Here is a 14,054-nt window from a genome sequence, read left to right as displayed (position 1 = left end):
CCAAGCATTTACATTGGAATCAAATGCTCAGGTCAAACCACCTTTACTTTTTTATTTGCAAATGCAAAACTTGTCAACAATAAATAATACTATAAAATGTACACAAAAAAGATTGACAGTCCACCACGAGTTAAAACAGTTTGGATGATTAGGAACGAGAAAGTCTGGAAGGGGTGGGGTGGGGTGAGGGGGTTCTCTTCTTAGCAAAAATGTGACGGTCCATACAAGCTACAGAAAAAGCTGATCATCTATACATTGACACTAGCAAGATAACAAAGTTGTTGTTTCTGGTATATTTCATTTTGTACAAAGAAGGGAGAGTCTTCTTTACAAGCGAGCATCATTGTCTTAACTGGAGAGATTATACAAGCAAGAGTTAAGGCAACTTCTCCGTTGTTTCTGAAAAGTAACATGAAGTTGAATCATGTTTTATTTTGCCTGTGGACCACTTGTTTTTAGCAGTTTTGGAGTTGGTTGTCATTGCATAATTAAGGCTGCTGACCAGGCCTGTAGTCCATCGCCAAAAAAGGAATGCTGGATATTTGTCACGAGTCGGGTTGCCATCACAAAGACTGACTCGGTGGTCCAGGTTTTCCCCACGAGAGTCAGGCTTTCGCATGTTCGGTGTCTGTCTCAGGCACAGATAGTATACTGCTTGTGACGCCAACACAGCATGGTGCAGATTAGAAACAGACACAATTGGGCATGTTGCTGTAGTCTCTGTATGTAAGCGTCTCTATGTAAGCAGGAGTGAAAACAGACATAACAACGGATTGCAGTAAGTTCCTCATCAAATCAAGCCCTCTCAACATTTTAAATCAGTATGAAAGTACTGGTTAAGATATCTGGGGTTTTCCATCCTAGGAATAAATTTGTTAAATTTTCCTGAAGGCGCCACAAGAAAGGTCAGGGAAAGGTCAATAAAACAAACAGAGTTATTCTCTGGGGAAGAAATTAAATCAATTTCAATTTATATTCTTCTGATGTAAACTGTATTTTTTGGGAAAGTATTACAGAAAGAAGTAGCTCTACTTAAAGGAATAAGTCACCCTAAAATCACATTTGCACATCTTCCCTGTGGCCTGCCATGCTTTCACTCCATTCCTATCTTGTGTATTGGCTGTAAAGATTTTTGCCTTCTCGTCTCTTCGGTATAATGGAACTAAACGTCTCTTAAATATTTGTGTGCAACAGGTTAGGGTTAGGATTTGAAAAACTCGGCAGAGCAGGGCCCACTTAATTCAGAAACCTTTAATGTACTATTTTCCAAATAATGTCTGCTCTTGTCATGGGAAAATGAAAGGTTTCTTCTGCACAGTCACGGGTGTAGTTCTGTAGGAAGAGTAAATGGATCATGATTTTGGAAATGGGCATTACTGTTGAGTTTTTCAAATCTGTTTTAGCACTTTAAACACACATGCAAATGTCACTCACAGACTGTGTATTTAAGATGGACTAAGCCACCGTGCCGTCACCCACTGACCATTTGTGCTTGGGCTGTTTGGGCCATTTGCGCAACGTTGGTTTCCATGCTGGAGCCATAAGTGACTATATCTGGATGAAAGGGTGCTAACACTTGTGAGTTTGGTTAGCAAGCACCACACATACATGCCTGCTAATGAGCTTTAAGTAACAGACTAATAAAATATTATAATTCATTCACCAAAATTAAAGCACAAACCTCTTGAGTGGGCTGATAGATGGCATATTAATTGTCTGAAAATATAATTAAAAATGTTGTAAAAGACACCAACACCTAAACCAAGTGTTGTTCTTATGAAAGGGGAAACTCCAAAAACTGTTTTTGTGCCAGGCTGTAAAACATGGTTGTATGCTCTTTTTAATGTATTTTGACAAAGGAAGCTAACTGAACTTCTTTGTTTTTGGAAAAAGCCTCAAGTGGCCAATCCGGGAACTGCATTCCTTTATATTTCCTGCAGCTCAATGTGATTTAATTCCATTATATCACTATATTCAAAACTACAGCAGCTCACACCAAAAATAACAGCACTAGATGCGTATTTTAGTCTGTCTCTTTAAGTGCAATACAGCAAAAGGCAGACAAGAGCTTCATAAGACTGGCTCCGCTTGCAGAGAATTGAAGCAGAGACGAGGAAAAGCTTAAAGTGACACCAAAGCTGGGCCTTGGCAAGAGGCGAGCTAAGCCTAAATGCCTGACTAAGAGGCGACAGATAGAGTTGCACACTGCTTATTCTGAGTCAACACTCTGTAATCTCAGCTGGGCTCTCTGCTTGCACCTGCCCCACACACACAAACACAAAGTTAAATTTACTATGTGCATTGTGCCACATGAGTATGTATGCTTGTGAATACGGGCGTAAGGAAAAGCTCAGTCTGGTCTTTACAGTGTAGAAAATAATTTTTTACTTTTATACTAATAGTTTAAAGAAAATCAGGGTGCAAGACAAACGATAATTGAAGATCACTTTGTCATTTTAAGACAGATTCTATGTCACGCTTACTGTGACATATCACAGGTCTAAACCGAAAAGAGTATAATAGTAATGATGCTTTTGACATCCACTTCTCTTCTCTTGGGTCTTCTTTTCTTTTCTTTTTTCAAAATAAGTGCTTGTTATTTTGGCAGCTATAAATTATCCAGTCAAATGTTCAGTTTAAAATCCCATTTCCACTAAAAACTAGGTGACATGTTTTGTTTCAACACACCAGAGGCCTTTGGCATGTGATAATACCTTGTCTCACACTGGTACAGTGCACCTCCTCCATAGGAGTGTAAACTAAATGCTGGCTTTGTCTGATGGCGTCCCAGCTCACAGCCGATGTGTAACTGGATCAGATCAAACTGGATGGGTGATAGTTGTGTTGCATTTACTCAATCTTCCCGGTAGGATCTACAAATGCTGAAAATACTTTCTTAAAACAAAAAAGAATTGGCAAAAAAAGAACCAACTTGGCAGAGTTAGTGGACAAAATATTGCCATAAAGAATTTGTCCTCTGTGTGTTTACTGTTCAAATGTTTCTGTTGTGTTACTTCAGCAGTTTTCCCTTCAGTCCCACAAGAATAATTTATGAAAGAGCTGGCTTCCCCCTGCATCCCCCTCAAAATTCAGTGCAGTCAGTCTCAAACTAACCCATGACAGAAACATCACTGGTAATGTATTATAGAAAAGATTAAGTACTAGCCTGCGGAAGCGAGTACCCACTGCAGGCTGGAGGATGCTTCCACATTGCCATGCCATCTCAGTTCTTTTGGTGGTGCAAGTAAGCCTTGAAATGCTCTCTGTTATTACTCTTACTAGCAAAGATTACTGTTTAAGCACACGGGCAGCATTCCAGAGGGTAGAGAAAATGTCAATAATAGGAATGATTATCAGGACAGCTCCATCTTATCCTTGTGTAACACTAAAACTGAATTCAGTGGAGAGCAAACAGACAGATGCCAACGGAAAATGGCAGAGATGCACGATTCCACCCACACACTTACTTGCTGGTGAAGGTTATCTCCAGAATATTTCTCAACATATGTGAAGGTGGTTTTATGCCCCCATCCATTAAAAAAAAAAAAAAAAGATTTCCCAGATTTCTTAATCCCATTGGATTCACCCAGAACTTTGTGACAAGGTTGGCAAGGACATTTTTGCTGGCTGTGAACAAGCACGTGCATTAACACACAGATACCAAATCTGGGCTTGAGAGATGCATCTCTGCAGCCACCATCATGCTCGGGGGAACTCACTATGTGTTCTTAGCCATTCCTGTGTAACGTGAAAACTTTTGTGCTGCTTTGTGCAACTCTCTTTTAAACTGACTTACAGTGTGCATGAATTGTCATTCCAGAAGCATTCAGAGCATTCAGAATGACTTTTTGTGTGTGTGTGCCTTCCCAAAAGATAAAAGGCATTCACGAACAGCAGCACTTGAGCCAAATGACTCGTCTCCAGCTCATATTTCAAGGTGACAGTAAACTCTTGAAAATGATATAATCCCATCAGTTTTTACATTTCAGAGTCAGAACATCACAGAAAAGCAGCTGCAGATTTGTAATCTTAATATCTGATACTTTGGAACTATCAACAGAAAATCTGGGGAAATGACAAATCAAATAGCTTGAAAATCAGTTTGAAATTTCATTAAATCATCCTGGTATTTAATTGTGTATCTACTGCTTCCATAGACATACGTGCATTAAAAAGTCTGGCTCCTCCTCAGCAATATGGCGCCTGCTTTGACTCATCATTCCATGAACTGAAGCAACCGGTGTGGCATCTATGTGCAAACATTTCTGGTGAACAAGCAAATGCCAAGTTGATTTTTAATGCCTCTACAGCTCAGTGACAAGTGATAAAAATAAGACTTACAGGAGCAGAGATTTTATACCTGTGGTGTGGCACAAAGTTGGATTGAAGCGTTTCAGTTTTAGGGGCTCCTTCAGTAATTTTCAAGCAGCAGATTTGAATATCGGACACTACAGTGCGTTCCATAGTAAAAAGACAATACAGAGAGTACTTGTTCGATAGGGGAGGGTGGGTTGAAGTCTAAAGGGGCAGTGTGGCTGAGAGTCTCTAAATGAGGAGAGGAGCAGTGGGGTAAATTCCTCCTGTTGCAGGAATATACTGACTTCAGTTCAGGGATCAAACGGTCCTGGTGGCCATCAGAGTGTCTGTCGCACAGACAACAGTAGTCCACTTGGCTATGATACACATCATCATGTTTGTTTGGACTCATCGGTCATCAAAGGCGATTTGTGGTGCTGGTAGACTGGACGATGGGTAAGGATGAGGACAGTGTGTGTGTGTGTGTGTGTGTGTGTGATTTGGAGGTGGGGGGTGGACAAGTGAGTGTCGTTGATGGCACTGCGGTCCTCAGAGCATCCATCTGTGAAGCAGAGTGGGAGGAGAATTAGACGGAGTCAGAGCTGTTTTCGGGCAAAGCTGATGCATGAATTCAAGGTATTTTCATTTGAAGGTAAGTGGGAGAGTGGAGGATGCTCAGAGCAAAGACAGTTTTGGTGTTAAAACTACTGAGGGCCAAATTAAGGAACATGCAGATTTTTAACAGCACTTCCTAATTTGTGGTTTATTCTCCCAGCAATCAGAATCAGCTTGAGGACACTTTTGGGCAAATAAAGAATAAAACATTCAGCTTCTGCGTCTCTATTGGAATAAATTTTACATAATGTGTTAAATATTTCATAATGAATGCCTTGTGATGTTGCAGGCAAGGTGAGATATGGTATTCCACATTTTGCACACTATGGAGGACCAAAACCCTCTAGATAAATAATAAATATATATAAAAAATAAATACATGACTTTATTAAAAATAATATGCAATCAGGTGCACTAAAATAATATAAAAAAAACTATTGTAGGCATAAATCAATTCGAGAAATATATGAATTAATATTTAGAATTTAATTAGCTTCTATTTTTTATTTGCTGGAATTTCTCTGTTTAATTACGGAGTCATTCATTTAGGTTGGGAGAAACAAGAGGAGAATAAATTCTAAGGGAAAATAATGCAGAAATAAATATGGAACTTTAAAAATAAGTGAAATTAAATTCCCCCAAAAAAGAATCAATAAATTAAACGGACAAAATAATCAAAATCAAAGTAATATAAATAATAAACCAAATGGGAAAATAAATATTGAGTAAAATAAATAGATTTTGTGGTACTTTGTTATTCTTTTTAAAAACAAAAAAAAAAGGAGTATTAAAATAAATGTAGGCATAATGGATTTACCTGATTGCATTTTTTCTTCAGAACTTAAATGAGTGATTTAGACAAGGCTTGGGAGAAAGTGTTGTGGTCGGATGAAACTAAAATCGATCTCTTAGGCATTAAATGTGCCTGCTGTGTTTGGGACTTTGGGGCTATTTTTTCTGTTAAGGGTACAGGGTCCCCAACACACTGGATGGGGCCATGTACCATAAAATATTGGACAAAAACTCCCTTCCTTCATCCAGAACACTAAAGATGGGTCATGGTTCTTCCAGCAAAGGAAAGAGAACTTGTCTCCAGTCTCCAGACCACTATCCTACAGAAAATCTATGGAGGGGGCTGAAGCTTTAAGTTGCCAAGCAGCAGTCAAGAAACCTAAAGGATTTAGAGTTTCCTTAATTGGGGAGTGAGACAAAATCCTTACTGAGACACGTGCAAACTTGGTGATCAGCTACTACAATAAACATCTTACTACTGTACTTAGCAACAAGAGTTTTTCCACCAAGTACTAAGTCATGTTTTGCTCGGGGATTAAATACAAATCAATTTCTAACTTTAAAAAAACAAAAAAAAAAAAAACAAAAAAAAAAAACTTAAATGATTTTTTTGTTGGTTATTATTTTGCGCAACCATTTACCAGAAAGCAAGCGGGGGAGGCACTGTTGATCCTCCATATTTTTGCTACTGTATCAGTACTTGCAGATTGCAGCGCATCACTTCTGTTTATTTCAGCTGCTGGTTGGCGTTTAGCAGCGCTGAGTGTGCAGGGGGCTTGATTTCCATCTTTTGTCGTTACCAATTAATCTTATTCAGAGCACTCGCCTCATGTTACCACAACCTGAATTGGTCTTCAATTGCTCTTGAATACAATTTCATTTAATTAATAACTCGAGGATTGCATCATTAAATTTGGCATTAATGGCATAAAAGGCTCCTCATTCAAACTCCGAAGCTCATATACTGCCAGTCACAGTAAAGCAAAGACGGGTATTCCTCTTGTAAAATGACATCAAGGCGCAAGCTCATGTGGAAATGTATGTTTGGTAAATGAGTGTTGGCTAATCACATGACTCCAAATGCTCCTAACATCTAGGATAAATGTATTTGTTTATGTGATGTTGCTGAGTCTTAAGGTTTTATTTCAGAATGGTTTGGCTGTATATTAAGAGGACAAGGCCCTCCTTGTGCACAGCCTGCTTGTACTAACACCACCTTGTAGGTGTGCTGGTTCATTTAATCTTTTCACAAATGGGCTTTGTGTCAGGTTCCCTCCTGCTTCACTAACCCTTTTAGAGTCTTTTCAGTGCCAGTCCCTGCGAGTGCCCCTCCGGGTGACAATCTCATACATCACCTGCAGTCCGTCTGTCACAGTGGATTTAATGCCAGGGAACCTGCACTCTGGCATTATTTTGGAGGTAATAATTCAACTAATGCTTGTTTGACCCTTTCCACTGTGACTGCACGAGGGCACACCGAGTCTGCCCTTGAATCAAGCATCACATTGTTGAAATTCTGATTAAGTGATCAACCCTATTATGTCTTTTCAAAATGACAAAATACAAAATAATCCGGTTGCCAGAGATTTCCAGATGTGAAGATTATAAATATGAAACAGCTTGTTAAAGAACATTTTCAACTGAAGGGAGTCATTTTGAATAGTTTAAAGATGCACCCTCGGGAGTAAGAGACTTTTAAAACCAACTCTTAATTTGATAAACCCCCGACTGTGAATTATGAAATGTCACTGAATAAATATGTTTGAATTTATATTTCAAGTCGGTTGTGGGAAAACACTCACCTCATTTGTTTTGATTGCGAATTCGCAGACACCTCCTCTTCAGCGGCGGCTCGAGCTCAGGACTCCCAGCGGCTGATAGCGGTGCGCTGATGGAGCAGGAGAGGATGGCTGTCTTGTCGGCGGCGGGCTTTGGCACAGGCTGTATGACAACACAGCCTCCGGTCGACAGCAGCGGTAGGGCGTAGGCATGCTCACCCTCCTCCAAGTTGGAGTCAGGATCTGGCTTACCCTCCACCGTGTTACCCATCTCATCTTGTGCTGAGACCCGCTTCCCTGGCTCCCATTCACCTACGGAACAATTGTTCTCTTTAAGCGCCTCACGCTCAAGCTCACCGTTAGCTGGGTGCTTCTCTGCCTCTCCTTCTCCTGCCTCTCCCCTTCGGTCAGATTCGAACGCAGGCGTGAGAAGTGGATGCCATCCTGTACCATTGACTATCACATTACATGGGGCAGCAGGGCTAGTCTGGTGCTGGGGTAAAGATGGGGGCTGGGTCCGTACTGTACTTGGTGAGGGTGGTGTTGTACGGTTAGAATAGTGGGGACTCTTCTGGCTCACTGAAGCTTTGCTGGGAGCACTGGAAGGTAGGGCTGATGATTCCAGTGTGTTAGGGTGTGTGGCCCCTTCTGGCTCCGCAGCACTGAGGAATTCCTGTGAGAGCAGAGCCCCTTCACCTTCATCACGATGGCTCTTCCCTTCCCTGCCCAGCTCAGCAGCTGGTGGAGATCTTGAATCTGCCTCTGGCTCTACTTTGACCTGGACACCAGGTAGAATCCTGTGAATTACCTGCTGCTGGCATGATCTTTGGCCCACTGTTAGATCAATAACCCCATCCATCAATCCAGGGCCACTGCTGAGACAAAGGTTGCCTGAGTTGTCCTCTGCCTTCACGGTCAATTCCACTGTCCTTCCTCTCTCTGACCGCACAGGAGAGACACGCCCTCCAGCTGGCTCTATCTTCTGGCTCCCTCTATCACCTCCAGAGGAGCCTGGAGAGTGGGGCCTAGAAGCTGAAGCTTCTGAGGACTCTGGAGCACTTCGGACAGAACCAGTACTCTCAGGTCGGTCCCTGGAGGATTTGGGGTTGAAGGGGATAGGGATTGGAATAGGAATTGGGACCGGGAGGGGTACAATGACAGGATAAGGGACCAAGAGAGTTGGGGGAGGTACCAATGGAGCCAAGGACGGCATGCCAAAGTTCATCATTGGGGGCAGGGGGATGTGTCCATTGGGCATCATGTTGACTGGGGGAAAAGGCGGTAGGCCCGGCATGGGGATTCCAGGGTGTGGGGGAATCATGCCAGGGTTGGGATTAGATGAAGGGTGGACATGTGGAGATAGCAGAGGCCTGTGCATGGGGCTTGATGCAGGACCAAGGGTCCTAGGAGGTGGTGGTGGACCAATACCAGGAATGATTGGGTTTGACAGCGGGCTGTTGGGTCCTCCTGGGTGGGCAGAGGTGCGAAGAAATGGGGGGCGGATGTGCTGCATCATTTGATGCTCCATGAACAGAGGCAGGGGCATGGGTCCCCGGGGTGTCATCACCATGGGAGGGCTGCCAGAGGGGACCCCGACTGGTGGGTGAAGAGCAGGAACAGGTGGTGGGGGAAGTGAGGGGCTCTCATGGGGTCTGGGTGTGGGGATTTTGACTGAAGAGGAGGAGGATGGGGAGCAGACAGCTGCAGTGTCTGAGGGTGAGGCAGCTGAAGATGTGGAAGGGGCCAAAACTGAGGTGGCGGAAGGCCCTCCAGGTGAGGGAGCTTTACGTCGAAGGTCCGTTAGCGGCGTTCCCCAGGATTCAGGAGTGAGCAGCTGCACTCCTGAACTGCACTCCGGCTTACCCTCCCCTCCAGCTCCGTGTCCTGGGTTACACAGTGCTCCAGGAAGGGCAGCCTGGGTCTCTTTATAGAAAATGTCCATCTTATATTGGTTCAGGCATTTGGCACTGCAGAACTGCAGCCTCCGCTCACCAGCACCAAAGTCCAGGTACTCCTTAGTATGGCGAATATGTTTGCACCAGTCACACACCTGCAAAAAGGAACACACATATATAAGCACCTGTCAGCCTGCATACAAAGGACTCCTGATCTGTTTTTGATGATCCACTACAAAATATTCTCTGAAAAATGTGGGGAAGACGCTTAGTCTCCACACCATCTGTAGAGAAGCTCATTAGAGAAAGATTATTTTTAAGGAAGCTGATGTAGATTGTAAATACTTTTACAGATCTGCTGAAAAAAAAAGAAACATTTAACATTGAAGTTCTGCTTTCGACATATTTATGTGTTCTATCTTATGCTCGCATAATGGCGTTCAGCTGCTGAAGTGACTTTGCCTTTAACCTTCTGTCTTAACAAGAAATGCCCATTTACACCTTCTGTTGGCTATAAAGACCAGCGCCTGAAGCACAACACAAAAAGACGATTTCCCTCACACTGGTATTGAATTGTGGGTCAACAAGTCAAATCAGGTTAAACGGTAGAAGGACCACTGTATATTGGTGTAATGGGTAAATGGGTGAATAACAGAATTTTGTGCTGTTCTTTGGGTGGTGAAATGTTTTACTTTAAATATCTTTATAGGTTGCAGGTGATGGCTGAAGCTTGGTGCAAAACGTTCACATTTTCTAACATTATTTTTCTCAGTCGAGCTCTGAGGTTTTTGGCTAAAAGCCACAGTTGTTTGCTGAAAACTATTTACTTAAAGTGACTGCAATATTAGTAAGATTGCAGTTAAAATCAGTTAATCAAGTAAAGCCGGCTACACGTGAAAAGTGTGTATTTCTTTTGGGACCCATGCATTCATATGCCTTTTTTATATTTATATACTGCATAATTTTGCATCCTCCTCTCTCCCTGGACCCTTCTGCTGTACCTCCAGAGCTGCATGTAACTGATCTGTGATTTCTGCCACCAGTTCCTGTCAGGTGTTTTATGTTGTATTGTTTGTTTCCCCTCTTTTTTCTTTTCTCTTGACTCCTTTCTTACTCACACAAAGCAGCATCAGATGCCAAAATGGCTCTACTTGAGATTTCTACCTATTAACCCTTGTATGGTGTTCGGGTCTGTGAGACCCGTGTTCAGTTTTTTTCAAAAGAAAAATTAAACAATTAATTATTTTTTCACGTGTAAATGTGTTGTGTCTTTCCACTCACTCCACTTGATTATAACTGATTTATTTATAACATTTTATATAAAAGAAAAACGAGAAGCACATTAATTCATAAATGTGATCTAACAAAGGTAAAGGGAAAAAATTAACCATGTTTGCTGTTCATATGTCTTGTAATTGGGATGAAGTAAACATCTGTTGAGTAATTTAACATAAAATTGTTTGATAGTGTTAATTTGGAAAGCCAAAACTCTAGCGGGTCCACCAGACCCATGAACACTGGCTGAGTAACAAAAATACGAACACCACACAAGGGTTAAAGCAGAGCTGATGTAACATGGCAACATGGCTATAAAGGGGTTAATAGTTCCTTGATATAGTAGGTGGATTGGTTGCATAAAGCCTTGTAAGTCAACAGTAACATTTTACATTCAAAAAATGGACTCGACTTCAGAGATTGCTTCTGTATGCAGAATGCAAACCTGGGCTGGATCCAAACATGTGGAGGCTCAATTGAAAAGTTGTCTTTCTTAGTCACCGCAATGGCAAAGATCCCAAAACGCACTGCTGCACTGTTTCATCAACGTTATACACCTTTTTTAGTGCAAAACGTGCAGATTTTTTGAGGGGAGGAAAATGAATGTGACCCTGGTAGAGCAGATAGCAGTGGGCGAGCCCTGAACACGGAGTTACTCGTCAGGCCACACACAGCTCACTCTGTCAGCTCTGGGAGGAGTGGCAGGTCCTCGCTGGAGATAATTAAGGCATTAATCAGTTGTCAGACCCTTCAACGACATCCATCCATCACACAGACCCTTAAGCCCCCCTGCTGAATGTTAATAAGTCGAGGGATGCAACCGGAAGGTGGATAAACTCCTTTTGCAAGCTGCATAGCAACATTGGATTATTTGGCAGGAAAGTGTCTGGCAGCAGCTGAAAGACAGTGGACTCACATGGGCTTTTGGGCAGATGCACTGCAGCACTGGCCAGGATTTCAAAAAGAAAACACAGTGTGCTGTCCTTCAACTGCAACATGTGTAAAACATCAGGTTGCTTGCCTCGATTATGTGCTTTACATCAGAGGTGAACTGGTTGAAGCAGAGGCATTCACGAAAAGGGCAAAAGTCTGCATTTGACAGTCATTAGAGAGTGTCACTCTAACTTAAAAACTGAACCGAGTTTGAGAGAAGCAGCCGGAGAGCAGCAAAAACAGATCAGAGACTGAACTACACGGCGCTGGAAGCGCTCGGATGTCAGTCCCTTGAATTCTACATGCTTTAACTTCCCATTTAGTCCTCACTAATTCAATGAGCCACGACTGAGTAAAAGTCAAAAAGGTGCTCTCACAAGTTGAGTTTGATAATGGTATGCCCAGGATATTTTAAATAATAAATGTGCTGAAAATTTCCTCGACTCAGAAAGACAGATGGAGAGCACTTAACGACTTTCTGCACCGTGAGTGAAATTTCACTGCGCATTACGCTAATGGAGTTGTGCTTTCTCTTTCTCGCTCTCTCCCGGCTCCTGCACACAGATGTTTGCAGTTGAATGTAATTATGGTCATTTATTTCCATCGTGGCCAACGAACCAGCATCGGCGGTGTAGTTTAACCGTTTGCATTACAACAATTATCCGGCTTCTAAACAAGCACCCCAGTGGTCGACATGTTCTCCCTCCTCTGACTCTCTGACCCAATCCAGAGTCTAGGGAATTTTAGGAATTTTAGGAATTCCCACATTAGTCAGCGACATGTTTTAGTGCATAAGAAAAAAATGAACACATAAGGTGAGGTGATTTGTGAGGGGATTTGAGACATTCTCAGAGGTTAGAGCAATAAATAAACAGCATTTAGTTTGCTGCATTCAAAGAGAATGACCCAATAGAAAAGGTTAATTCTGTGGAGGACAAAAACTGCCGAAATATTAAAAATATAGAAATTTATTGCAATTATGCAATGCACCAAAATATTAGAAATAAATGTAGAAATCCACAAATTTATAAACTGTGACATATTTATAATTGAATTATCATCTTTAACGTAAGAATCTTCATATTTACTTGCTTCCTCGTTTAGTTTACCATGTTATTTATTGACTTATTTACTTATTAATCTCTATTAACATTTACTCTTTAACATTTTTCTATTGCTGTATATGTTTCGGTTTTGTTTTGACTTTGTTTTCCTTTCATCAAACAGAAATATGTATAAAATTTAAAACGAAAGGAATAAATACAAAGAAAAACACATACAGAGGCAAATTAAATAAAAAATATCCACTTACGTCACATTTTTTAAAGATAATTTGTGAAATTTTTCATTTTGCCAGGGCTTTAAAAAAATTATTATTGATTTTGGCAGTTTGGATTCTCCATATAAGGCAGGGGCTTCAGATTTCTAAGGATACGTAGGATTTAGGAGATGAAGAGGAAGGCGAAGGAGGAGGTGGCAGCGGGTTAAGAGGCTGGAGAGTTTCAGACGGTGCAGAGATTGTAAGGTTTCATAAGAGGTTGTGGTGCCTGAAGTGGTTTTATATGTATGATGAAGAGGTTCGCTGAAAATGAGGAGGTTTAAGCAAGAAAAGTGCATCAAGGGACAGGCTTGGGTATCCCGCCCTGTTAAGGTCGATATGCGATTCTTTTGACACTTCTCACATTGCTTCCACAATCACAAAGTGCAAAACACAAAGATTAAACACATGAAAATGAACCAGGTGCTTGAAGCAGGGCTTGGATTTTTTGTTATTTTACACTCCAAACAATCTGCAGCAAAGTATCCACCCGTGACGGCTTGGGTTCATCAGAGATTCTGAGAAGAGGCGGACAGAAACACTGAGCTGGCTGTACTGTGGATTTAGTCCAAAAACTAGATCATGTTGCAACAGACTGCCATCTTAAAGCACCTGGTCCACTGGAAGAAGAAAACAGTGTAAAGCTTACACTGATGTTTACACAAGAAAATTAAACTTTGGCAAGGCTTTAAAGACCATCTGCAACATGTGGACTTATTACTATGATTAACCAAACTATCAGTTTCCAGTTGCCTCATTCATTGTTGCAATGGTTATAATTACTTGGCTTACAAAAGAGGAAACATATCTGGTACAGATCCTCTCCCAGTGTTTTATACTGACTACATAGTGTACCTGACTTCTCCATCAAAACCTGAATGGATGAAAAGTTTTAAACTGCAGCTAAAAGCCAAGACGCAGGAGAACTGCACTCTCTGTGAGGTGGCTCTTTTCACAGCCAGCCATCCCATCAGTCATTATAGATGTGACACACAAAGGCCATTCTCACTTGGCCAGGTGAAGCTCAATTGTGCTATATTTCACAGCGCACGCTCACGCACGCACGGCGAGTAAAATAACTTCAGCTGCAAGAGAGACGAGGCAGACCTGGCGGATTGTGTTTGAATGTCAATGCAGCAGACGGGAGATCTA

General features: G+C 41.8%; 1 protein-coding gene across 5 annotated transcripts in view; it reads right to left on the bottom strand.

Annotated features, from left to right (window-relative positions):
• Nucleotides 1-2,562: 2,562 nt before the first annotated feature.
• The window catches only part of sobpa (sine oculis binding protein homolog (Drosophila) a), a 62,008-nt gene continuing 50,516 nt past the window's right edge, over nt 2,563-14,054 (bottom strand). For 4 of the 5 annotated variants that reach the window (XM_086276003.1, XM_086276007.1, XM_086276006.1 and 1 more), the window contains 2 exons: nt 7,506-9,531; nt 2,563-4,858 (listed from right to left, as the gene is read on the bottom strand). In XM_086276003.1, the coding sequence (XP_086132129.1) occupies nt 7,507-9,531 (2,025 nt within the window). In that variant the 3' untranslated portion in view covers nt 2,563-4,858; nt 7,506. The remainder of the gene's footprint in view (nt 4,859-7,505; nt 9,532-14,054) is intronic. The other variant, XR_015126513.1, reaches the window with a different exon arrangement.

Source organism: Aulonocara sp. 'chitande type north' Nkhata Bay, linkage group LG19, assembly GCF_057382095.1.
Source record: "Aulonocara sp. 'chitande type north' Nkhata Bay isolate Kocher_YH1m ecotype deep benthic linkage group LG19, A_spYH_male_GT1.1, whole genome shotgun sequence".
Classification (NCBI taxonomy): domain Eukaryota; kingdom Metazoa; phylum Chordata; class Actinopteri; order Cichliformes; family Cichlidae; genus Aulonocara; species Aulonocara sp. 'chitande type north' Nkhata Bay.
The sequence above is the reverse complement of the archived record's forward strand: the minus strand, read 5'-3'. Positions and strand labels throughout refer to the sequence as shown.